Here is a 26,352-nt window from a genome sequence, read left to right as displayed (position 1 = left end):
CAGGCTGCTGCAGACAGGTAAAAACAACATGTCAGTGTCAGAATAAACACTGGAAAGTTGAGCTGCTGTCACTTTATACTAAACTTTACATCTAAACAGTAAAGCACAACTTCTGTTCTCTCTCAATAACTCAAAATGTAAAGCAGCAAAGTAATTTTACATGTACAGACTGGGAGATAAACAAAGGAGAAGTTTTGGACCAATCACAGAGCACGAAACAGAGACGTCATGATGTAACGGCGGATCTGATTGGCTGACACCGGAGCACACAGAGGGGAGTGTGTTACATGAGTTAGTGTCCGACAGGGTCGCTGCGCATAATGCTGCCAGATTCTTTATTAACTGGATTACTCTTCCTCTTCTATCGGATTTAGAGGAGTTTAAACTATATTATCTGTTTTATAAAGGGACCCTGGCATGAGAGGAACACCTAGGGAGTGTCTGGAGATTTAAAAAACAAACTTTTAATGTGTTTTCTGGAGTGAAAGTTGCGTTGGAAGCGGAGCTCAGCATGCCGGGTAACGGAGGAGTTTACGCGGTGAAGAGGAGGAAGAAGCCCGCGCAGAAAAGGTCCGTTTTAACCTTCTATTAAAGTTATTCTTTAATGTCACCGCAGGCTATGAAACAGGCCTGAACTCTGTGAACTGTCTGCGGGGTTAATGCAGGTCATTCATCATTATTAGTAGTAGTAATGTTACTAATATTTCTACATTAAAACCTCATGTTTTCTATCAAGACACGAGTCAGACAAGTTGTTGTTGTTGTTTTAGTTTTACTTTGGTGATTTCCGGACAGGTAAGCTCACCTGTCACGGGAAGGTGATGACGTCAGGGGCAGATAAGGTTGAGTCCTGCAGGTGATGCTGGAAGAAATACTCTGATATTTTATATTTTACTTAAATAAAATAAAAAATTCCAAATATTATTTAAATAAAAGAACAAAAGCATCAAAGTATATTTAAAAGTACCAAAAAGTACTCATTATGCAGAATAACGGCTCACTTCAGAATAATATTTATTATATTATTGTATTCATATTGTGTTCATTACTTTAATGTTGCAGTTGGTAAAGTTATAGCTTATTTTAATAACCTTATATATTGCTGGGTAGCTTAATTTATAATAAGATATAAGATATTCCTTTATTAGCAAAATAGTTGCAGGTTAACAGGCTACTTACTCCTATGATTCGTCATGGCTACACTGGCTGTATTTATTTATTTATTATTTATTTATTATTATTATTATTTATTTGATGCTGGAAGAAATACTCTGATATTTTATATTTAACTTAAATAAAAGTGCATTCACAATATTAAAAGAACAAAAGCATCAAAGTATACTCAAAGTACCAAAAAGTACTCATTATGAAAGTAGTTGCAAAATAGTTGCAGGTTAACAGGCTACTTATTCCTATGATTTGTCATGGCTACACTGGTTTATTTATTTATTTATTTATATATTTATTTATTTATTATTATTTATGCATGTTTTTATTAATTATCATTTATCTGATGCTGGAAGAAATACTCTGATATTTTATATTTTACTTAAGTAAAAGTAGCAATACCACAAAGTAATATATATTTATATATATAATATTACTAATATTTTTACAATATTTCACTTCATGTTTCAATCAAGACACGAGTCAGACATGTTGTATTTGTTGTTTTAGTTTTACTTTGGGTATTTGGGATTTCCGGACAGGTGATCTCACCTGCAGCAAGTGTCACGCGAAGGTGATGACGTCAGGGGCAGATAAGGTTGAGTCCCCGGCAGGTGATGCTGGAAGAAACACTCTGATATTTTATATTTAACTTAAGTGCTTCGTATTTCCTAAACTTGATCTCACCATGGCTGCCGGGTCCCAAACTTTCTCATTTTACAGCTAAACAGTAAACCACAGAGGAGCACCGGATTACCTGTCTCATGCACTACTGTCAGGATATAGTGACCGTTTTATAAAAATAGCTTTTTTTAATCATGTTTGCTCCATTTCTACCCACTGCTGCTTTAAGTAAAGTATCTGAATACTTCCTCTAACTCTGCAACAATCAGAGAAAGTTCAGAAGTCTCACCCACGACTCTGAAAACTAAGATCAACCAGATAATGATACTATAAAAAGCAGCTTCAAGTCTTCTTCTTCTTCACGTCTTACAGCCGACATCTTTTTGTGCCATCCATGACACGTTGAGCTGCCCGTGTAACCCGACTCAGCGGAGGCTGGCAGCTCTGGGTCCAGAGCCAAGTCAAACTTTTTGTTCACCACAATGAGGACGATGGATCAACAGGCCCAAAGCTCTGACTTGGCTCCAGAGCTGCGACAAAGACGTCCAAACAAGCCTTCCCACTAGATTAATGAGTAAAATCTATTTTATCTAGAAGTGAATATACAGTATAATCAACATAATATGACCAACAATCATCAACTCTGGTTTGCCTGAAATAAACCCTTTCTTCACCGAGTTACTTGTGAAAAGAAACCGCTGCTATATGCTCTCCTCAAAGCCACCAGACTCCAGTGACAGAAACAGTCATTTTACCTCGCTGATCATCGTAAAACACACTTCATTCAAACTCAACAGAAACAAAATAAAACTCATCAAAACCGTCTTTGTTATTCTTTCCACCGTTCCAACAACCAACTCTGGTTTGGTTGAAATAAACTTTTAATTCATCGAGTTAGATGTAAAAAGAAACAGCTGTTATATGCACTCCTCAAAGCCACCAGACTCCTTTGACAGAAAGGACTGCCGCACATCACAGCAAAGCCGTAGTGGCATGGCGCATACCTTGCTGATCAACAAAATAACACTTTAGTCAAACTCATCAAAACCGTCTTTGTTAGTCTTTCCACTGAGAGACTGAATAAGTAACAGATTTATAAAAAAAAGAAGTAACCACAGTGACATTTTCACTGTTCACCCCTGTTTTCCACAGAAAGCCTGTGTTTAAAAAAACCCCTAATTTTAGTGGAAAAAGGTTTTTCAAAATGATTAATCAATTATCAAAGTAGTTGCAGGTTAACAGGCTACTTATTCCTATGATTTGTCATGGCTACACTGGCTGTATTTATTTATTCATTCAATTATTTATTCATTTATTTATTATTATTTATTTATTATTTATTATTTATTATTTATATTTATATTTATTTATGTATTGATTATTTATTTACTCCCTGAGCCATTTTGCTGGTGTTGTTTCCCCAAATAGAGTCCTTAGCTGTATTTGTCGCAATCAGAAATTAAGGGATGTAATTCCTTAAGTTGTTCTTTGTATTATTGTCCTTTCCTGATGTTTTCCTCCTGATGTTTTCATCCTGATGTTTTCCTGCTGATGTTTTCCTCCTGATGTTTTCCTCTCTGTCTTGCCTTGTTTCATCTCCTCATTCCTGCCTGTGTTTGTTGTCTCTCCTCTTCCCTCCATCTCTGTCCTCAGATCTCTGTTGTGTTTAGTCAGGGAGGAGCGACGCTGCGTGTCTCGACACGTCGGAGAGGAATTACATTGTGGTAATTTGTAGTAATAATGGCACATGCCAGGTGGAAGATCAACAGACTCATGCTGTCTCAGAGTACTGCTGTAACTCTGGATTCGGCTGTTCCGCTCCAAATATCTCTATTGTTTAGCCACGCTGGCTTTACCACCGTATCATGACGATGTCTGTGTGTCCAGGTGCAGATATTCATGTTCTCCAGAGGATGAACCCTGCTGACTTTGGTGATCCTCTGACTTTTCCTCTAGTGCCACCATGAGGTCAAACTTTAATTTGTCCAATACTTTGATTTCTAATAGCAAGCAGGGGGCAATGTTATCAGCAGCACCTATATGTCAGATAAATGTGGAAAAGCCCTTTGTATGTTTTGAATGCAAAAAAATCTTAATATATAATATAAATTAAATTAAATAAGTTAAAATCCTTTTTAATAATTGTAACTTATTTGAATTTATTTTTAAGATTTATGACAAAAAAAATAAAAACAAAATAGTTTCCAATTAATTTTCTGTCAATCAACTTATTAATTAATCAACTAATCCTTTCAGCTGTTCTTGTACATTTTCATATGTTTTGCATGCAAAAATCTTTATTTGTAAAGTAACTAAAACTGTCAGATAAATGTAGTGGAAAAGCTCTTTGTATGTTTTATATGCAAAAATCGTAATATATTATTTTATGAAATATAGATAAATTAAAATAAGTTAAAATATTTTTTAATAATTTTAACTTATTTTTATTATTTATGACACTATAAATCTACGAGAGAAAATAACCTGCAGAAACATAAAACATTATTAAAAAAGTTTCCAATTAATTTTCTTTCAATCGACTAATTAATTAATCAACTAATCGTTTCAGCTTTTCTTGAATATTTTCATGTTTTGCATGCAAAAATCTTTATTTTATTTTTTTTATTATTTTATTATATAATTATTATATTATTATAGTCATTTATTTTTTATTTATTATAGCTGTCAGATAAATGTAGTGGAAAAGAAAACATATGAGTACCTCAAATGTGTACTAAGATACTTTCCACCGCTGCTTCCTACTGATTTCTTTGTAAATGTCATTTCAGTAATGAATTCTCGGTAAATGTAATATTTCTCCAAACACAGACTAACAGAGTGAATATTCTAACAGTGATTCTCTCTGTGTGTTTTCCCGTCTTGTAATAACAGAAGTATGAACCACAACGTTCAGCCTCTTAAAACCAGGAAGTTAAAGCTGCGTTTGATGTGGTTGATGGTTTATTTGGGCAGCAGCCCACATCGTCTCTCAGAAATGCAAACACTGGAATTTTTTTCAACGGGCGTATTGTTTCCATGAACGGTAACAGTCAGTGTTTGACACACGGGTCTCCTACATGCATACGCTCAGACGAGAGCCCGTTACAGGATGTGAAAGATCTACCTGGAATCAAAAACTCCCACTTCGAATCACGTTGGAAATTCCAACTGAGTGTCGTAGATTGTTTAGCAGAGCGAACATGTTTTAGCAAGCAAGCATCACTCAACCTCTTTGTCTTGTGTGTTGTGTGGTTTCAGTGCCAAGCCTCCGCCGGTGAAGACCAATCCGTCCAAACGCCACCGCGACCGTCTGAATGGAGAGCTGGACCGCCTCACCGCCATGCTGCCGTTCTCCGAGGAGGTCAGAGGTCGCCTGGACAAACTGTCTGTGCTGCGGCTCAGTGTGGGATACCTGAAGGTCAAGAGTTACTTCCACGGTCAGTGACCTTCACCTCATAGATTTGGCAGCTGTGGTGGAAAGTAACCAAGTACATTTACTCAAGTACATGTACTTTACTTTAACTACATTTGTGTGAGAGTTTTAGTTCTTTACAAATAAAGATGTTTACATGCAAAACATATAAAGATATTCAAGAAAAGCTGAAACGATTAGTTGATTGACAGGAAATTAATTGCCAATTAAAGGTACAGTTTGTAAGATTTAGCGACATTTAGTGGTGTGGTTGCAGATTGCAACCAACTGAGTACCCCTGCACTCACTTCCTCCCTTTCCAAGACTGCGTTCCACATAAACTAAACCGACTTGTGGCACGTCGCGGACTCACTGAGGTGCAGTTTTGCAGTAATGACGACTAAACGAGCAGTGGAGTAGTAACGCTACGAGACACATAGAAAATGTAAATGAGTCAAATTGAACAACTCAATGCTTCATCCACACACTCTTCAGTCGCAGCGGAGGAAAGCACAGTGCTGTCGCCACATGAGTGACTACTTTGTTCGGTTTGTTTTCTGTGAGCAGTGTGGCAGTGGTTAGTTCTTGGGCCGGTTCCGCCAGGCGTTGGCGATGCATTGATTATGGAAAATGAGCCGAACAGCAGGCTGGTGGTCAGTGGCAGCGCCGGGCTTAAATGATCCCTCTGCCAGGGGACTAGACATGCCAACTTAATAACCTCAAAAATGGGGAGGAGGTTTTTTTCAAAACCACAGCAAATCTGGGGTTCCTCTTGCAGAAAAAGGGATTTTCAGAGACTTTGTTTCCTGCATTCTGGTGACTTTTAAAGAATGAGAATAACAAAATAATAAATACACTGCAACATCGATTTTATGTTAAATGGGCCTAAAAAAGAAGAAAGAATTTGTCATAGTATATGCAGGTACATACATGAAATTTGACCTCTGCATTTAACCCATCCTAAGTATTTTTAGGACTAAGCGCCCGGGGAGCAACTTGGGGTTTAGTAACTCGTGTTGGAAACTTCGACATGCAGTCTGTAGGAGCCGGGGATTGAACCGCCAACCTTGTGGTTAAAGGACGACCCGCTCTACCCACTGAGCTACAGCTGCGCACCACTGCGCACCACATCGCTCTGATACCCGTTATTTTTGGCTTGCGCCATGCCACGACGGCTTTGCTATGATGTGCGACAGTCGCAGCTCCTCCTCCTCCGGAAAAGACATTTGGTCTAGCTCTATTGCCGTCCGGATGGAAACAGTAGGGGCTTATACACGCTGTACAGTGCCAGAAACATGTTGAGATAATGAACTGATAATGAAGGAAAAAAAGTGTAAATAAAGAAATACGGGAGAATTGTGACCTGGAGACTAGCCAGCAGCTGTCTCCGGGTGCTGCGTCCGTTCTCTTCACGGCGAGCTGCGACCGCACACTGAGGTTCTGTTGCCACCATAACAACTAACAACAATCGACATTTTCTTTTTGTACCAGTCAAATTACCACAGCAAACAGTTCAATGACCTTTCTACTCCTACTTTATTTCTATGGCAGGACTTTTACTCGTAGTGGAGTACTTTCACAGTGTGGTTTTAGTACTTTTACTGAAGTGAAGGATCTGAATACTTGGTGGTAACTGAGAGTAATAAGCTCATCTGAAACTTGTGTGTGTAATATTGAAAGTGAGAGGCAGTGTGTGTGTATGTGTGTGTGTGTGTGTGTGTGTGGGGGGGGGATCAATGTGCCAGGTGAGCAGATGTGCTGCTTCCAGACATTTTTGTGGCCGAGCGGTGAGTGTTCGGTGTGTCAGAGAGGGAACTCGACACGGTGAATAATGAATAAGTCGCCCTGCTGGGAGGGAAACAGGAGAGTGTGCTGCCGGGGCAGATGGGAGTCTATATGCAAAGGAACATGAGACGGGCAGCCAGGAACAGTAGGTCCTTATTCTGACGCTGATCAAACACACACACACACACACACACACACACACACACAGTCAGAGGTGGCAGTTGGTTGCCTGCACCGGGTTGGTTCATTGTCCTGGTGTCAGAAATGTGTCACTGTAGTGATGGAGTCGTCTGTCTGATAGATGATTTAAAGTGTAGAGCCACAGAAGTAGTACCAGGACCAAGTCATTGTTTTACAAGTTACAAGTAAGTCTCAAGTCTTTGCTCTCAAGTCCCGAGTCAAGACAGGAAAGTCCCGAGTCCTAAACTTGTGAGTTTTGCATCCTAAACAAGTCACAATGTGCTCTTCACCAAATGTAATGCCATTCGCGTGTCCGTCTGTAATTTTCGACCGGCATGTTTTGCATACTGCAATTAATTATTTTGCATAATTGTTTTCTCCTGCAACTTGATTGGATGCTGATATCAGGTTGGTTCAAACAAAGTTGATCAGGGAAATTAAGTAGGGATGCACCGATACCACTTTTTTTCAGACCGAGTACAAGCACTTACATTTGGGTACTCGCTGATACCGAGTACCAATACGAGTACTTCTCTGTGCCAAAAGGCCCTCGTTAACAGCCAGCTGGAGGGTGTGAGCGACACACGGCAGGCTGGGGAGTCCCGCATACGAGGCGGTGTGCCGCAACCGGCTCTAGGTCGGCTTGGAAAGGCTCGGGGCGAATGTGCTTCCCGGGGCCGTGGACAAAGTGTCACCGGGGCGGACTGTCCTTAGTGTGTGATGTCTGCAACCCACCCGACCCGTCTTGAAACACGGACCAAGGAGTCTAATACACGCGCGAGTCAGAGGGTACAAGCAAAACCCCGTGGCGCAATGAAAGTGAGGGCGCACCACCGGCCCGTCTCGCCCGCACCGTTGGGGAGGCGGAAAGTGAGCGCGTGCGATAGGCCTCAAAAGATGGTGACGAGAGGTTAACGTCACGCTGTCGTAAAGTGGTATCGGTGCCGTTGCATCAGAGCCGTTTTGCGAGTACGAGTACGTGAGCACAGTATCGGACCCAATACCGATACTGGTATCCTTACTTATTCTATATGTCACTAACTCTTACCGTAGCATTTATACGCGGATGTGTTCACATTGCAGTCAGTACAGGATACATAGCGGCGTAAACATCTTGCACATTATCGTGGCATTTATACACCTTTTTCGTGAAAACGGCGTAGTTACACTTAAAATATTCTTGTGCACAGTTTGGTATTTTAGTGAAAGCAAACCGAGATGCTTCCACCAGCTGTCGTCTAAAATCGACCTAAACATAGACTCGATTCTGACCAAATTGCACAGTAAGCGGTGCCATGGTGGCCACCAGAAGAGCAGCGGAGTCCAGCAGCAGGCCTTTCCTGTCTCTCTTTGTGCGTCTCTTCTCTCCGCTATCAGCCGGCTGATCGCTGCTGTTGATGGAGTGGCGGTGGAGGTGGTGGGGGGCGATGTAGAGGGGGGAGGAGGGTCAGAGGCTCTGAAGCACGGTGGCACGACATGAGGGCTCTTCACAAGGCGCTGCAGATGGAGAGTGTTTGTGAATGGAGACGTTTGAACAGCTAACACGCTGTTTATTTATTATATAAACCTCTCCACATACTAGATATATATATACTAGATTATTAGCACATATTCAGCCTCACACACGGTTTACAGAAAGGAAAACAGAAAGAGAGAGTTGATGAAGTATAAGGAGAAGGTTCGTAGTGAGGCCTATCAGATGAAGGCTGTATCTGCATCAGCACGTTCTGCTGCCGCGCCGTTATCTCCTCTTAACTTTGATGTTCATCCAGCAGCCCGACATCACACACAAACTCTTTAATTTCACGGAAGAAATAAGCAAAAAAGACATATATTTAAGTGTCAAACTCAAAGCTCATATAATTATTGGGAAATTGCTGTTTATATGATCCCAACTCTGCTGTACTAAACACCCCGTGATCAGCCAAAACAAACAAACAAAAAGACAAGCAAATGCCATTTCCTACATTTATGTATATATTTATATCTATCTAGCAATTTCCAAATTACAGTATTTATCTTGAGATTTACAGTCGTGGTTTAGTCGTTCAGTCGTTGATTACCTGCTGAAAGTACAGACATGTTTTCCTTTCGTTGAGTCTTGAAATAACCCTGATTGACCCAGATTGGGTCGTGCCAGGCGGAGACTGTTGTTGTTGTGTTTAGCTGTATCCAACAGCCCATGAAGAAGTGTATCTGGTCTTAATCTAATTGTACAGTGTGAGACAACATAGCTGAGTGTTCAGTTGTGATCAGTGACTGAAATGGAAAAAAAAAAGTGCTGGTACTCCCTTTATTCACATGTGTATCGGCACAGTGAATCAAAGATACTAGGAGATATTAGGTTTGGGCGTCCTTTAACATCGTTTTGGACCATCGTTTTTACTAGTAGCGGGCTCAGTTTTAAAGCTAGAATGAAGATATTGGCATCATATTAAACTAGAAAACCAAACAAATCCATTGGTACCAACCATGTCAGACTAGCTTGTCATGAAGGAGGTTAAATAACGCTCCAAACATGTGCTAAATTTTGGCGAGAAAAAACTGTCATGGCCATATTCAAAGGGGTCGCTTGACCTCTGACCTCCAGATCAGTGAATGTAAATGGGTTCTATGGGTACCCACGAGTCTCCCCTTTACAGACATGCCCACTTTATGATAATCACATGCAGTTTGGGGCAAGTCATAGTCAAGTCAGCACACTGACATACTGACAGCTGTTGTTGCCTGTTGGGCTGCAGTTTACCATGTTATGATTGGAGCATATTGTTTTATGCTAAATGCAGTACCTGTGAGGGTTTCTGGATCAATATCTGTCATTGTTTTGTGTTGTTAATTGATTTACAATAATAACTATATACATACATTTGCATAAAGCAACATATTTGTCCACTCCCATGTTGATAAGAGTATTAAATACTTGACAAATCTCCCTTTAAGGTACATCTTTTCCTTCCTTTGTGGCCTGAAATAACTCAGATTGAGCAAGATTTGGTGATGCAAGGCATGTGAAAATTTGAATGTTGACCCGCTCTTTAAGGGGTTATAAGTTTCTGATGGCGGTGCAGTTTGTTGGCAGTGAAGACATCATTGAGGAAGTTTAAGAAAGACTTTTATGATCTTTTACTTTTCTGTAACACTCATCGAGTGAAGTCATTTCTTCTGCAAACCTCCTCTATTCTTTAGATTCAGTCAAACGTCAGTTATCTAAATAATTTTAAAAACTGTGTGGACGATAAGTACAGCTGAGGCTGATGGGAATGTCATTAGTTTTGTGGGTGTTTGATCATAAACCAAAGTATTGGAGGTTCACCAAAGTCATTAAAATACATCGTCTGGGAGCCATTAACGTGGAGAGGTGTGAAGAGATATTTCACTGGATACATGGAAACTTTGACATCATGGCGATGCCAGAGGAAACGTCAAAGGATCATTAAATTCAGAAGGATTCATCCTCTGGGGATCATGAATATGTGTAGAAAAAATCATGACAATCCATCTGATAGTTGTTGAGATATTTCAGTCTGGACCGACGTTAAGCTACGCCGCTAAACGTGGCTAAAAACGCTGTGGATCACGAGTTCTGGAGGATGAAAGCAGTGTTCATTGTTTTTACAGAAAAGACCTCTCTGTGGCCTCCTGAAGTTCTTCTTTCTAAAGTCTCCGTCTGTAATCTCCCCCCGGCAGCTTCCTCCGATTGTGGAGGATGTTTGTTCAGGTCCATTATGGGTCGATGCTGAACACAACAAAGCCTTAAAAACAACACCAAACTCTCACGCAGTCCTCACGCAATCTCTGACGTCTTTTATTAATTGATAGTTGGATGTTTTGAATGTGTTGTTACATCAAGAAGAGGGAACAAAAAAGAAACAGGGAAGGGCTGTTGCATGATATGTTGTTATAATGTGTAATGCCTACCAGACACCAGGAGACTCTGAAAAGACTTTTAAAGGTCTGACACCCTCTGACATCTAAAGACAACGCGTCTGAAGTCTCAGAGGTTTTATCATATTTTGCAAAGACTGGGGTGCAGGGTCACTATTTACAAGACTACAGCTAGAGTCCTGTTGAGATGATGTCACATCCTGCTGCTGGTGGTGATTTATACGAAGAAACACTGTTGAGAAAGAAGTGGACAGAAATTGCTGCAGCCCTTGAAATCCCTATAGCATACTCTGCATACTGTGGCTACTTGCAAGCTAACAGTTGCTCCTGGAATATTTGCTTTATACTATACGGGGCCTTCAAATGAAACTCGTGAGCTTGTGTTTACAAACCCGGGAAGTCGTGTACACGATATGCTCGGCGTTCAAGTGGTTAAGTCGTGAAGAACACCGCTACTAAGCAACGGCAATATTAACATTACTGTCGGCATCTAGAAGCCACAGAGGCTAACGATTCAGCAAGCTAGCGAGACATAATCCCGTTGGGAATATCAACATTTTCCTCAGACATATAATAAAAATACGAATAAAACAATATACCACTAAAATTACAATATATTCACTGATTATGCACCGAAAAATGTACTTCCATTGCTGACAACTAGGGATGTCCATAATTAACCGTTTCACCGTTAACCGACATTAAGCATTTTAACCGATTAACGCTATCGGTTAAAACAGTTAAAAGAAATGTTAATGATTAACTCAAAAGCTGAGCGGCTCAGAGGAGCGGCTCGTCACTTTAAGGAGAAAAGCTGATCCACCTTAACAGCCCACCTTAAGAGTCGGAGCCGGAGTTGTTGCATTTATTCACCGACAGATAAAGTGTACGCACACTGCTACACCTACGTTCACAGCTAGAACGCCACCAACAACCTCACACTCACCACCAACACACGCACGGTCTGTTGGAAACTCTCTAAAGTTACGTAGATTACGTGCGGCGGCGAGCACGAAGCCTCCGGCAATGCTAGAGCTGCTAACGTAGCACAAACACACACACTGTTTGTTGGATACTCGCTAAAGTTCCACCAGGCAGACACACAGCGGACAACCTGCTAAACTAAACTAAATGTGCGGCGGAGACTTTTACTGGGAACGTGGCTGCATGGTAAGTTAACGCTCCCGGACGGTGAACTGGAGACTCCCGTCAATGAATATCTGTTGTGCTTCTGCAGCTGGTACGAGGCACAAATCTTGTCGGTTAACGGTTAATAATCGGTTAACGAGGGTCGGTTATCGGTTAAAAACATTTTTCAAAATGAGCATCTTTACTGACAACGTCAACAAACAGGAGTTATTGGTCATTGGTGAGGATACTTGCTCTCCTCTGCCTAAAAGAACAACAACATAAACGGTTAGAATTTGACCTTCTTCGTCACAAAACTGTGATTTAAGTTGATATAAATTCATGCAAACAAGAATGCTCTTGTTCTCGGTATAAATAGGGCTCCTGAAGTTGTCTAAATGAAGTTATAAAAAGTCAGATTGTAGTCTTGATTCTTCTGTTCATGTGCCGTGTGCATCCCTTAGTGTTTCAGATTGTTTTGGTCTGGTGGTTTCTCGTGAGTGTGTAACGTTGTATTGTTGGTGTGGAGGTTGACGTCAGGCCTGCAGACGCTGCTGCAGAGAGCTGAACGCGGAGCACAGTCAGGTCCTCTGTTGTCTGGCGTGAGCAGCACAGAGAAACACAGTGGACCGACTGTATGTGAGCGCACGCTGCTGAAGCTGAAGCACCGTCAACAAACTGTGAACTCTGAATCAGCTCCTCTGTGAGGTCGAGACTGCAGGAGAAAAGACGGTTTTATTATTTTTATTTTGGGCTCATAAAAGAGGTCAAATGAACAGAACTAAACAAATTGACAAACATTACCAACTAAACTACAGATGGAACACAACGGAATAATTAGTTTAAATATTTTAACAGAACAAAAACACTGAAAAACGGATAAAGAGTATATTTACTTTGTTTATTTTTTTTTGTTGTTAATAATTTCCAATGCATATCTTTAAAACCAATAGCATTTTATTAAATAATTTAAATTTATTTAGGGGGGATATTTTTTTATTAATATCATTATTAGTAATAATGTTATTATTTTTATTTTATATTATTATTTAATTTTGTTTTTATTTTATGACATTATTATTATTACTTTCGCTTAATGTTTCGTTTTGAATTGTCTATTTTTATAATATCAAATACATATCTTTAAAACCAATAAGATTTGATAACATAATTTAAATGTATTTAATTTAATCAGTATATTAAGCAATTAGCAACTAACACACCATCGTACATTCTGCATAATGAGTACTTTTACTTTTGATACTTTGAGTATATTTTGATGCTGAATACTTTTGTACTTTTACTTAAGAAACATTTTGAATGCACGACTTTTATTTGAGTATTTCTAAACTTTAGTATCTACTTAATTACTTCTTTCACCTCTGGTTTAGGGGGAGCATCTTTTGCTCCAGCAGCAACACTGGTAACTCAAAAGAAATATAAATATATAAATATAAACTGACTAAATGTGCACGTTACAAATAGAAACTAATGTTCTGCTAAAAGTGTGAAACTATAAAGAACACTCAGGTGTGTGTGTGAGTGCAGGAAGGTCTGTTGTTTCCTTCACTGAATGAGTCCCAGGTGATGCTGCTGCGATCACCAGGAGTTACCATGGTGAATCTTTGTCACCGTAGCAACAGAGTCCAGAGGAAGTCTGACACCTCGGGGAGTTTTTGGAGCGCTGGTTGTTCATGATGATGTCTGCTTCCTGTGTTTGTTGATAGCGAGGTTGCGGTGAGGTCAGCGCCGTCGTTAACTCTCTCGGCCTCCAGCTGCATTTTCCTGAGAGATAAATCTGCTCTGCTGAGTCATGAAATAGAGGACAGAGATGCTGCCGAGGCTTTTATACAGACACCAGCTGTAGCCGTAATGTAGCCTAATTTTGCCGGCGCCCTCAAGGAGTGGAAGAGGAGTTTCAGGTGCCGTATCACAGTCATATCTTAAATAACAGAACCGCACAAACAAGTACACCACACACACCCACCTAACCTATAAACCTCTTTTACCAGCTGCTAACCGACAGCTGAACCTTCACCGAACCCCAAAACCAGAGCAGAGTTCATCGTCGCCTCCGCAGACGGGGCGGTGAGTTCAGTCTGTCACCTCTGAACACAGGAAGTAGACGGCGGATGTGAAGCTGCAAGATCAGCAGAAATTTCTCTTATAAACTGAGAGCTGACATTGTTTCTGTGAGGAAAGTGATATGAAGATGTGATGAAGAATACTGGCAGATAGCTGCCAGACGCTTTGGTTATGTCTGGTTGCTATGATACGGAATATCAACATGTCGGCACATTGTAGAGTAGTTGGTCTGGATGACGGGAAGGCTGAAGCACGTAGGGAGAGAGGACGGACCTGCTGGTCTATGTGTTCATTTCTCCATTGTTGCTGTTGTTCAGCCAACATGTAGGATGTGACGGTTGGTCTTTGTGGTACTTATCCCGCCCCTCCTCCATTGTGATTGGATGGCTGGGTAAAAAAGTGACCTTGACTAGAGCAGCGTTTTATCCAAAGTTTAAAATTTTTCAATCCCAAAAAAAGCAGCCGTGCAATGCATTCTGGTAGCGTGGCGGCGCGATTTGAGAGATGGGGCGTCACGTTGGCCGTTCCTCATTTACATAAAGTTGAGGTCTAGGCTACTTTATGCAAATCAGGGAAGTCCAGCGCGACTCGCCGCCTCTAGAAACTTCCTAAAAACTGTTGTTGATCCAAAATGAAGACAGATTCAGTAACTTATTTCTCGCCTCAAATGTTTTCAGAAACACATTTCGGTGAACTACTTTCGGGAATTAAGAGAAGAAAGTTTCCAAATGAGCCGCCATGTTGGTTCTGGTTTGAAAGCTGGGAGCAGCAGCCAACGAGGGAAAGCGTTCGTCCAATCAGGTGCTGTGCGCCTTGTGTCTAGTGGCAGCCCCTGTGGACACGTACCATCAAACACGGGCACACTAGACCCAACGATGCGGGACACACCGCAAAAACTAGGCCAACAGACGCTCACCAACGACCCCAAACTGTCCAACAGTTGACCGTCGTCTTTTATTGCGAGGGATCACCTCGCTTCCCAGCATTGGACGCTTGATGGGCTGCCACTAGACACAAGGCTCTAGGTACCTGATTTAGCAATGACATGGTTTATGCATAAAGTTGAGGTCTAGGCTACTTTATGCAAATCAGGGGCGTCCGGCGGGACTCGCCACCTCTGGAAACTCCCAAGAAACTTTTAAACTAACCGCTGGCGATCTAAAATAAAGACAGAGTTTCGAGAAATAAGCCATGCAGTTACTGAATTTTGGATCGACAACGGTTATTTTAAAAGTTTCTAGGGAGTTTCTAGAGGCGGCGAATCGCGTAATGAGGAGCGGCCAACGTGACGCCCCTTCTCTCAATCACATCACCACGCTACCAGAATGCATTGCACGGCTGCTTACATAGACAATAAATGAGAAGCTTGGAAAAGACGGAGGCTGTGGATGACATGTACCTTCAGGGCGTTAAAAAAGAATTGCGGTTATTGCGACAGCCCGACTGGCAGCTTTAGTTTCCACAGAGTCTGAAGGGTTGCAGCTCTCCACCCTCCACCCACCCGCCTCGTCTCTCCAGGCCCACATCTTTGGCGAGGTGTTCTGCCTCTGCGTGTGAACCCTCTTCCTTTAAACCTCCACGGTGCTGATCAGAGGAAGAAGACAAGGGGGGGAGAGGAGGAGGAGGAGGATGAAGGGGGAGGCCAGATTACAGATTCAGGTTAAACTTTACATTAAAGCTGTCCAATTTCTTTAGTGTTTATCACTTTTCTATGTTGCACATTGTGTCGGCGTCACACTGAGCTTCACACTGAGCTTCACACTGAGCTTCACACTCGGCGACGTGTTGATGTGTTGCCCCAGTCTGAGCCGACCCCTCTGAGCTGGATCCAGTTCCTGCTGTAATAACAAACTGTGGATTCCTTCAGAGTTTGTAGAAAGCTGCTCTTGACCGAGATGACAGGGCGAATTCCTGGGTTTGTGGGGGGGAGACGAGAGGCAGATCCAGTGGGTTTGTTTTAAAAAGAGGAAGGGAGGGGGGGGCGGGAAGTGTGTTAGCGTGCCATCGAGTCATTACTGTAAGGAAAGGAAAGGAGCTATTGCTGAGCTGACTGGACGCCAGTGATCACAGATTAGATTACACAAGATTTGGTTTTAAAAAAACACTTATTTTTAACACAACAGAAAAAAAACTAAAAACGCTTGGACCAAAATAAAACAGACTTCTGGACAGCAGATATTTCATGGTTATATTGGTGCAGCTAATTCTGGATGAAATCTGCATTTCTTTCTTACACAAACACATGAATACTGCACATGCTGTCTCTTGCTGCTCATGAAGGTAAAAGCTGCCTGCATTTGGCATCGTAGGACGTCACCGACACTGTCTCTGTTACACAAATAAACCAGTGAAACATAAGCGGGGATGCAGCGAGTGTTGTATAAACACACTGTTTTACCCAGCAGTGTTGTTTCCTGCTTCTCAGAGCTATAGCATGTAGCGACGAGTCTTTGATTACAGACTAAAGTTTGTGGTTTAGGTTTGGCGATTAGTTTAGAAACACTTCTGCCCACCTGGTGCTTATATATAAGTCCAATATTCTCACTCTTTTAGCTCTGATTTTGGTCTCCACCAACTCCTGAGGGAGTCTCTTTAGCTGCTAAATGCTCTACTACGTTCACCAGCTGCTCTCTAACTGTGTCTGTCTGCTGTTTGCAGCTTTAACAAGTACACTTATGCCATCTTAATGCCAAATTCACACCAGAGTAGTGGCGAGCTGCCACGCAATGTCTATGAAAAACTGCGGTGGTGGCCACTCCCGAAATTCACTGGCTGTGGCCGTTTGATTCTGCAGGGAATTGCAGCCAAACTAAAAGTTTGGAAAAGTTAAACTTTTAGCGGAAAGTGTTGCCAGAGAGTATCAGCCAATCAGGAAACAGATCCTGTGACATGATGACCTATATACAAAGAGTTTCTTCCCGACTGAAACACATGAACACATGAGCACATGAGCTTCACTTCGTCACCGCCTGGTGTGAATTCAGCATAACTTTAAACTCCAAACTACCTGGAATAGAAGAAACTGTATGCAGCAAATAATCCACAAAGCCCCTGAAAATAAGCCCCTGATTTGAATAATGTCTGAACAAAACATTCACACAGCTGCAAATTAAAGGGTCTGTTCTCACAAGTGACTCAAAGCAAACAAACAAAATCAATTTCTTGAGCTATAGTTTAGGTTATAAACTAGAGCTGTCCTCGAACAAAGAAATTCTTAGTCAACTAACACTCCATTAAATCAACAGATCTGTAAAACTGTGTTTTTCCACGAAGACTAACACAAAAGCACCACTTTAAATCTGTTGTTTACCAGAGATGAGCTCACAAGTTTCTTGAAAATAAGTCATTCAGCATGAAAAAACATAAAAAACAACTACGGAAATTTTTCAGATCTTCTGTTTCGGACATTTTTTCAGATCTTTTTTTTCAGAATTTTTTGTCCGACATTTTTCAGACTTTTTTTCCGTTATTTTTCAGATCTTTTTTTTTCAGACTTTTTTTGTCTGACATTTTTCAGATCTTTTTTTTCAGACTTTTTCTTTCTGACATTTTTCAGATCTTTTGTTCCGGACATTTTTCAGACTTTTTTTTCAGACTTTTTTTTCAGACATTTTTCAGATCTTCTGTTTCAGACATTTTTCTGACTTTTTTTTCAGAACATTTTTCAGATCTTTTTTTTCAGACTTTTTTTTCTGAAATTTTTTCAGATCTTATTTTTCAGACTTTTTTTTTCTGACTTTTTTCAGACTTTTGTTTCGGACATTTTTTTCAGATCTTTTTTTTCAGACTTTTTTTGTCTGACATTTTTCAGACTTTTTTTTCAGACTTTTTTTTCGGACATTTTTCAGATCTTCTGTTTCGGACATTTTTTCAGATCTTTTTTTTCAGACTTTTTTTTCGGATCTTTTTTTTCAGACTTTTTTTTTTGGACATTTTTCAGACTTTTTTGTCCAACATTTTTCAGATCTAACTTTTATCTTCAACTAAAGAGGGAGCAGCCCTAGTTTTAACTTGCATAATGAGTTCTTCCCCTTCTGGCAGCTTCAGGACATTGGAAATCTTTTAACTAGTTTTTTTGACTGAGTTGTTTTTTCTTTTATGTGTTTTGCAGCAACGCTCCAGAAGCACGTGAGGTCGGCTCCTCTCGTGTCTACAAACGGCAGAAACGGACCGTCGGTGTCACTGGATGGAGTCAGTTTCTCAGAGGGGGAACTCCTTCTACAGGTACAGCTACAAAACATTTGCATACAGTAGCTGTGTATTTAGCAGTGTGGATGTAATTGTGTATTTCCGTTACCTCTGCAGGCTTTAAATGGTTTTGTGTTGGTCGTGACGACGGATGGCACGATCTTCTACACGTCCCCGACCATCCAGGACTTCCTGGGCTTCCATCAGGTAAAAACGTGACACCAAACACAGTATGAATATCTTTCTGAGATGCTTTACTTGTGTTGTGATGTTTCTCAGTGTGGTTGTATGAGGTATTCAGCACAAGAGCAAAGCAATGTACAGCTGTGGATGGGGGCAGCAGCAACACAGATTTTAGACACTTAAAATAATCTATATCAGTTTAAGTGTCAGTTTAAAGTCGCATAAAATGGAAGTAAAGTACCTCAGAGTAGTACTTGTAGTAAATGTAAACTCTCTCCTTCCTTCCTGTCTGCCGTCAGTCCGATGTCGTCCACCAGAGTGTTCTTGATCTCGTTCACACGGACGACAGAGAGACGTTCAAGTGTCAGCTCCACTTCGCCCTCAACCCCAACGACACCAGAGCAGAAGGTACGAATTCAACTCCTCATCAATATCTACCTGTCACTAATATAATACAGGTTTCATTCAGGTGTTTTCTCTACATTAGTGGCTCCCGACCTTTTTTATTATGGAGTACGGAACCTGGCAAAATAAAAAATAAATAAATTAATAAATAAATGACTTGATAAATAAATAAATGTGTCATTAAATGTAGCAAAAATAATATTAAAAATAAATGTAGTCATTAATTAATTGATAAAATGTGATATAAATTGATATTTCTGTTTTAATTTGCTTCTCTATTTTTTATCTTTACATTAATTCCCTTATTTATTTACTTTTGTTTAATTTTCCCTTTTATTTATTAATTTTTATTAACTTGTTTAATTTATTTATTTTGCATTTACATTTTATTTATTTATAATTAATTTAATAATGAATTAATACAAAGATAACTACTTTACTTACTTTTTTAAATTTGCTTCTTTATTTATTTATCTTCGTATTAATTTATAATGAAATTAGTTTAAAATAATTATAAAATAAATAATAAATAAATAAATAAAAAACATAAATGCAAGAATAAATAAATTTAAAAATTATGTTTGTATTAATTCCCTTATTTATTTACTCTTTTGTTTAATTTTCCCTTTTATTTTTGTATGTATTCATTTTTTATACATTTTTTAAATGTATTAATTTATTTGTCTGTGTACAAATCAAACGTCTTTTTTAAAAGCTACTCAGACACAGATGTGGTGGGAAGGGAGATATATATGGTGGGATTCGTTACACAGAAACACCCCAGTTAGAGATGACTGTTGTTTCTCTGCAGACGGCCAGTCGAGCAGTAATAAAGCGTTGAGCAGCTCACTGAGCTTGTTGCCTCAGTACGTCCCTCCAGAGAACTCGTCCTTCCTGGACAGAAGCTTCTGCTGTCGCCTCCGCTGCCTCCTGGACAACACATCTGGATTCCTGGTAAAGAAATCCAAGAATCTGTAGCTCTGTGAGGCCCTGAGCTAAATGCTAACATGCTAATGTTTACTAAAGGTTGGACAAGTTAGATTTCAGTGGTGGAAAGTAACTAAGTACATTCACCCAAGTACTGTACTTCAGTACAATTTTGAGGTAGGTGTGGTGGACTACTTATAAAAGCCGGGAGAAGGGGTATTATTCCAAGACTCCGAATTTACAAGATTAAAGTCGTAAATTTACAAGAAAAAAACTCGGATATCCTCTGAGATTTAAGAGGCAAAGTTACGAGAAAAAAACTCAGAATTTCCAAAATTATAGTTGTCAATTTATGAGAAAAAAACATGGATATTCTCTAAGATTAAAGTCGTAAATTTACGACTTTATAATCTTGAATTTGTGAGTTTTTTCACATAAATTTGCCACTTTAATCTCAGTAAATATCCAAGTTTTTTTCACATAAATTTGCGACTTTATAATCTTGGAAATTTATGAGATATTTCTCGTAAATTTTGCCACTTTAATCCCAGAGAATATCTTTTTTTTTCATGTAAATTTACGACTTAATACTCTCACACATTTTTTTAGTTATTTCTCGTAAATTTGCCACTTTAATCTCAGAGAATATAAAAAAAATGTTCACGTAAATTTACGACTTTATCTCTGAAATTCTAAGTTTTTTTTATTATTATTATAATTAATATATATTTTACATTTATATTTTTAAATTTGGCACTTTAATCTCAGGGAATATCCAAGTTTTTTTCTCTTAAATTATCACTTTAATCTTGGAAATTCTACGTTTTTTTTTATTATTATAATTAATATATATGAATCTGAAATGGGTCATTGATGCATAATGAGTACTTTTACTTTTGGTACTTAAAGTATATTTTGATGCTAATACTTTTGTTCTTTTACTCTGAATGCAGGACTTCTACTTGTAACAGAGTATTTTTAGACTGTAGTATTGCTACTTTTACTTCAGTAAAAGTTCTGAGTACTTCTTCCACGTCTGCACCGAAGTTATTCCAGTTAATCTTGAGGAGTCAGGAACCAAATGTCATGATAATCCATCAGCTGTTGCATGAATGTAAATATGTCTCCTCCACTTCCAGGCTCTAAACTTCAACGGGCGTCTGAAGTACCTTCATTTGAAGGGAAACACCGGGGCTGATGGGACGGCGGCTCCTCCTCAGCTGGCTCTGTTCGCCATCGCAACGCCGCTGCAGCCTCCTTCAGTCATGGAGATCCGGACCAAGACCCTCATCTTCCAGACCAAACACAGGATGGACTTTGCTCCTGTGGGCATCGACACCAGGTCGGTGGATCTGCTGAATCTCTTTAATATCGTAGAATAATGTTTCCAGGATCAGGATTCAGGATCTTCTCTTTGTTCGCAGAGGGAAGCTGGTTTTAGGATACTCAGAGATCGAGTTGGTCACGCCCAACTCCGGCTATCAGTTCCTCCACGCCGCTGACATGATGTACTGCGCTGACAACCACCTCCGCAGTGAGTGATCCTACTACACACACTGGTATCGTTCACCTTTTACCTCTCAGAGTTACTTTTTGTTAACCTGACCACCATCACCGTCCTCGTCCTCAGTGATGAAGACCGGAGACAGCGGCTTCACCTTCTTCAGGCTGCTGACCAAAACGGGACACTGGCTGTGGGTTCAGGCCACCGCCAGGGTCGTCTTCAAGGGAGGAAGACCGGACTTCATCATTGCTCGCCAGAAAGGCCTCACGTAAGCGCCAGCTTCTTATCTTAACGCTCATATTGCTCAAGGGTTTAACTTCCACAGAGGACTTTCTTACTAACATCTCTTTGGCATTGTCCTCTTAACCTTCTCCACTCCACTCCTCTTTTTCATAGACCTGTTTTTGTCTTTTTTTAGGGGGTACAGGAGGTCTTTAGGGGGAGATAGCAGGTCAACAGTAGATGTCACATAGAAGTGGTGTACATCATCTGAAAGCTGAGAACCTGAAGATTAATTTGAGATGTCATAAATCAGGAATAACTAAATAATTAATTAAAATAAATAAATAAATTTAACCATTTAAGACTTTAAAAGTTCAGTATTATAATTTCTGGTGTTAATATTAACTTTATCTATTTGTCTGTAGAAATGAAGAAGGAGAGGAACACCTGCGCCAGAGGAGACAGCAGCTCCCGTTCAACCTCGCCACCGGTGAAGGCGTCCTGTACGACGTCTCTCTGGAGACAATCCCCGGTCCTCCTGGCTCTGGTGCACCGGGCCCCGCAGAGCCCACGACAGAGAAACCTCTGGACCCGGCCTCCCTGCTGGGATCCCTCCGCCGGCAGGACCGCTCTCTTTACACCCAGCCGCAGAAACCCAGCCCACCGCTCCCCATCTTCACCGAGATAGAGGACCCCGATGTCGACCGACTCCAGCCGTCCGTGGAGCAGGCCTTCCTGGACAGCCACGCTCTGCTCAGCGTGCCGGGCCAGATCCACGCCTCGCAGAAGAGGTCGATCACTGGGGACGCCACGTCGGAGGCCATGATTGACTCGTTGGAGCAGATTTTGGGGGATCTTGGGGACGGAGGGATAGACGGTTTTGAGATTGAGGAGACGGAGCTGAGGGACTGGGAGAACACCCTCAACAGGATGAATGAAGAGCGGGAAGACTTGTCGACGGAACTAAATCACATCCTGGCCAATGACGTGTTCTCGTACGTGGAGGAGGCTCTGAGCAGGGAGACCGGTGCGTTTGTGCAGGTTACTGAGTCGAGTTTATCCGTCCAAGGTCAGCATCCTGGATCTGTGTGGCATCAAACGACAGACTTTGTAGAGCCGGCTCTGTTGGGAGACGTTCGTGGTTGTTCGACTGGACTAAAAGCTGCTTCACAGGCGCCGTGTCGTAACGCTCGCCACGCCTCGTCACCATGGCCTCCGAGCAGCAACAATCACCACCGTGGCAACCAGATGATTTCAACCCAGTCCTGCCACGCTGACGTGATGCAACACTCTTGGTTTCCAACTGTAGAAAACAACAGCAGCCATCAGTGTGGCGTGGATGTGGCGAACCAGAGCGTACAATACACGCTAACCGGCTCACAGCAGACTTATACGCCGCCGCCGCAGCTTCAGAGCCCTTCAGTGTGGCAACAACAGCTGCCGCTGAGTTTTCACAATCACACACTGACACATTCCTCACACACACCAGGCAGCGTGAACTCGACAGCTCAGTCGTTCCACCAACAAACGCAGCGTTTATCCGGCAGCTGCATGTATGAAAAAAGAGAAGATCACATACCGAACGCTCGGAACGGACCTCTCCTGGGACCTGCCTGCTCCGGGGGAACCACAAACACTCCCTTCGCCCAGCCCCATCCAGGCATGGCGGTCAACCGGGGGATGATGCAGCAGCAGTCGTCGACCGGCTGCACAGATGTGGTCGGCTTGGTTCATCTGAGTGGAGACAACGCTGGTCTGGGATCAGCTCGATCAGAGTATCCTCCCGGAAACGGATCGTTACAGTCGTCGTTCTTCTGCTGGAACGGTGACGCTCAGGTAAAGTAGGAACTAATTTGAGGTCATTTGGGAAGGAATGGCTCAGATTCCAGGATTACTGGAACAAACTGCCTCCCGACTGTTTGTCCAGATGGTTTTAATTTGTCTTGGAAAGCACACATAAGCCTCGGGCAGCTCTGGCCCTGTTTTGATGAGCCTCTCTCCTCCATCTCGGCTGTCCAGGAAACACACAGAGTTGTTTCAGACGTCTCACTCATTTTCTGAGAAGAGACTGATAGTTGCAGCTCTTTCAAGACTTGAATCTCCAGTTTTAATCATCACTGCGTTAGAAAATATCTGATTCTTTAATGTAAAAGTCATAAGTACAAATCTGTGTTCCTGAATACTTCAGGAGGGAGATCAACTCTCAAAGAGCTTTTTGGTCTGAAATCAGGCGGCAACCTCCGAGTCTGAACAGAGACTGGATATAAGAAGTGGACGTAGTCACCGTGATGCCACCCATTGGTTTGTGAACTGTCATTTTGAAGCCTCAAGTCTACTAAAAATCTACTTCTGAAAACATTTTCAGGGAGAAATAGGCAATGCCACTGCTGAATCTTGTTTAATTTTAGAACTAGATTGTCTAGACCAGGGGTCAGCAACCTTTACTATCAAAAGAGACATTTTAGGCAACAAAAAAAATAAAATCTGTCTGGAGCCGCAAAACATTTGAGCATTGTGATGAAGGTAACACAGTTTATAGTCTAAGTATATAGTAAATAAGTCTAATGCAGTGAGGGCCAAAGAGACAATGTACTGCGGAGTATTAGGGCCACATTGAGGGAAAAAAAATCTGAGATTTCCAAAAAAAAGTCGAGAATAAAGTCATAACTTTACGAGAAAAAAGAAAATAACACGTAAAATTACTACTTTATAATATTATGACTTTATTAACATAATATTACGACTTTTTTCTTGTAAACTTATGACTTTATTCTCGTAATATTATGACTTTCAATGTGGCCCTAATACTCCGTCGTACCGTCGTACCATAGACCTACAACAATGATAAATAAAAATGAAAATGTAAACCAGCCACTGGAGAGGAGCTGAAGAGACGCAGGTTGTAGACCCCTGGACTAGTTTGACAGCTTGGTCCAAGTTTCGTGAGCTGGAAGCGTCGCGCTGGACGGGCTCATTTGCATAAAGGACCGTTCCAAAGAAAACAGAAACAAAGAGACGAAACTCCGGTGTTTTTTTTGACAACAGCTGCTGTCGCCATTTTGGACTGCTTATTATATTTATTATATTTTATAGTTTAACACAGGCCATTTCGGTAGAATATGACAATAGAAAAGAAATAATTTAGTTTTACTTTTGTACGTCACTTTGTAGGCGAATGTTTAACTGGCGTCCGGTCGTCGCTTTCAGTCCAAATTGGCGGAAGCGTAGCTTTGCTGCTCAGCGCTGACGTTGCAATGGAACGAACAATTGACTTTCACAGTTTTGGTAATATACGATCTTTGACGCGATTGGTTAATGCCTTTTATTGACGGAAAAATCAACCTTGTTACGGGAAAGAAAAAGTATGTCGCGGTTTTGCCGTCTATGCAAAAGTATTCGTAACAAAAACAAGTTTGACAAAAAAATATAAAAAATGCCCCGTGTGTGTAAAGGCCTTTCCTCTCGATAAGTTGGAATAATAAAAAATGCCATAACAAAAACCTATAGTAGTGATTGGGAAAAACCTGGCAACACCTTTCTCTGTTTAGGAACATTGATGTTATCATTAAAAAACATCCAGAAGTAGAAATATAAGATGAAATGTTATATAAAACATGGTTGATAAAGATGTAAATCTCTTGGGACTCGTGTCCTGTCCGTAAGGCATCCACTTTGGGAACCACTGACAAGGGTCCAGGTGTCACACTTGTATCTGTAAATCCGTCTGATCAGATATCCAGATCAGGTTTCTCCTCCTCTGATTGTCCGGAGGGACGACTACACCGATAACGTTGGACCTCGCCTCCTCCAATCTGATCCAGCTGCAGCTTTTCATTTAGTGTCTCTTCTTCCACAGATCCCCAAAGTTCCCCTGAACGGCGTCGCTGACCCGTTTGCCTTTCCGGCCTGTCCTGCTGGGAGCATCAACTTCTCCCAGAACGCCGGCCCGTAGCCGCTCTGATCCAACATCCTGACAGATATGATGAACGAGCACGACGACGAGGACGAGGAGGAGTTTCTCTCCCAGGACACTCGTGGTATTTTACAGATGTTGTGTGTCTGCTGTGGATCACCAGGAAATCTGAACCTTCTCATTTCAAACTAAAAACATTTTGCCGCATTACATAATGTCGGTTTGACTCTTCAAATATTTATCAAACAATCTTATCCAATAATAATTATCTTTTTTACTCATATTCACATTTATAACCAACAATGTTGTGAAGCGTCTCTTCAGCTGAATGGAAGCTGGACCCGACAGGATTTATTATTAAGTGGACTTGAAGAAGGACGTTTACTCTTCACATGGAGGACCAGTTCACACCAGTTTAACTCTTCTTCCTGTACATCACAATGTGAACTCTCTGTTGGTAGTATCCAGTTTATATCAGTGAGGTTCTGAGTGGCGTTTAGAGCCGTGGTTCCCAACCTGGAGTCCGGGCCCCCCTTTAACCTGGGCTTACACTAGGGGTGGGAAAAAAAATCTATTCACCTATTTATCACAACTTTTTTTTACACTTAGAGTTAGAGTTATATTCATTAAAGAAAGTTGATTTAATAAAATACGACTAACACGTTTAATTCACTGAATCACTTTATTCAAACTGAGGATTTTGTTCGAGGATTTGTAATTTTTTTTAGGGTGATGATGAAGTTT

The 26,352-nt window shown here is 41.0% G+C and overlaps 1 protein-coding gene across 1 annotated transcript; it reads left to right on the top strand.

Moving 5' to 3' along the window:
* Nucleotides 1-303: 303 nt before the first annotated feature.
* Nucleotides 304-26,276, top strand: LOC119477961 (aryl hydrocarbon receptor-like). The gene is made up of 11 exons (XM_037752268.1): nt 304-570; nt 5,050-5,228; nt 18,378-18,490; nt 18,572-18,661; nt 18,937-19,045; nt 19,854-19,996; nt 21,109-21,311; nt 21,394-21,503; nt 21,600-21,741; nt 22,121-23,531; nt 25,552-26,276. The coding sequence occupies exons 1-11, from the start codon at nt 512-514 to the stop codon at nt 25,645-25,647; spliced, it is 2,655 nt and encodes an 884-aa protein (XP_037608196.1). The 5' UTR covers nt 304-511; the 3' UTR covers nt 25,648-26,276.
* The last annotated feature ends 76 nt before the right edge of the window (nt 26,277-26,352 follow it).

The sequence above is a fragment of the Sebastes umbrosus genome, chromosome 19 (genome assembly GCF_015220745.1).
Source record: "Sebastes umbrosus isolate fSebUmb1 chromosome 19, fSebUmb1.pri, whole genome shotgun sequence".
Lineage (NCBI taxonomy): Eukaryota > Metazoa > Chordata > Actinopteri > Perciformes > Sebastidae > Sebastes > Sebastes umbrosus.
Note: the sequence above shows the minus strand (reverse complement) of the source record. Positions and strands in the feature narration are given on the sequence as shown.

Excerpts from the sequence above, each read along its gene's own strand:
- LOC119477961 (XM_037752268.1), top strand. The coding sequence starts at position 512 with ATGCCGGGTAACGGAGGAGTTTACGCGGTGAAGAGGAGGAAGAAGCCC. Across the intron at positions 19,046-19,853 it reads CAACGACACCAGAGCAGAAG|ACGGCCAGTCGAGCAGTAAT; the intron begins GTACGAATTCAA and ends GTTTCTCTGCAG. Across the intron at positions 21,504-21,599 it reads CGCTGACAACCACCTCCGCA|TGATGAAGACCGGAGACAGC; the intron begins GTGAGTGATCCT and ends CCTCGTCCTCAG.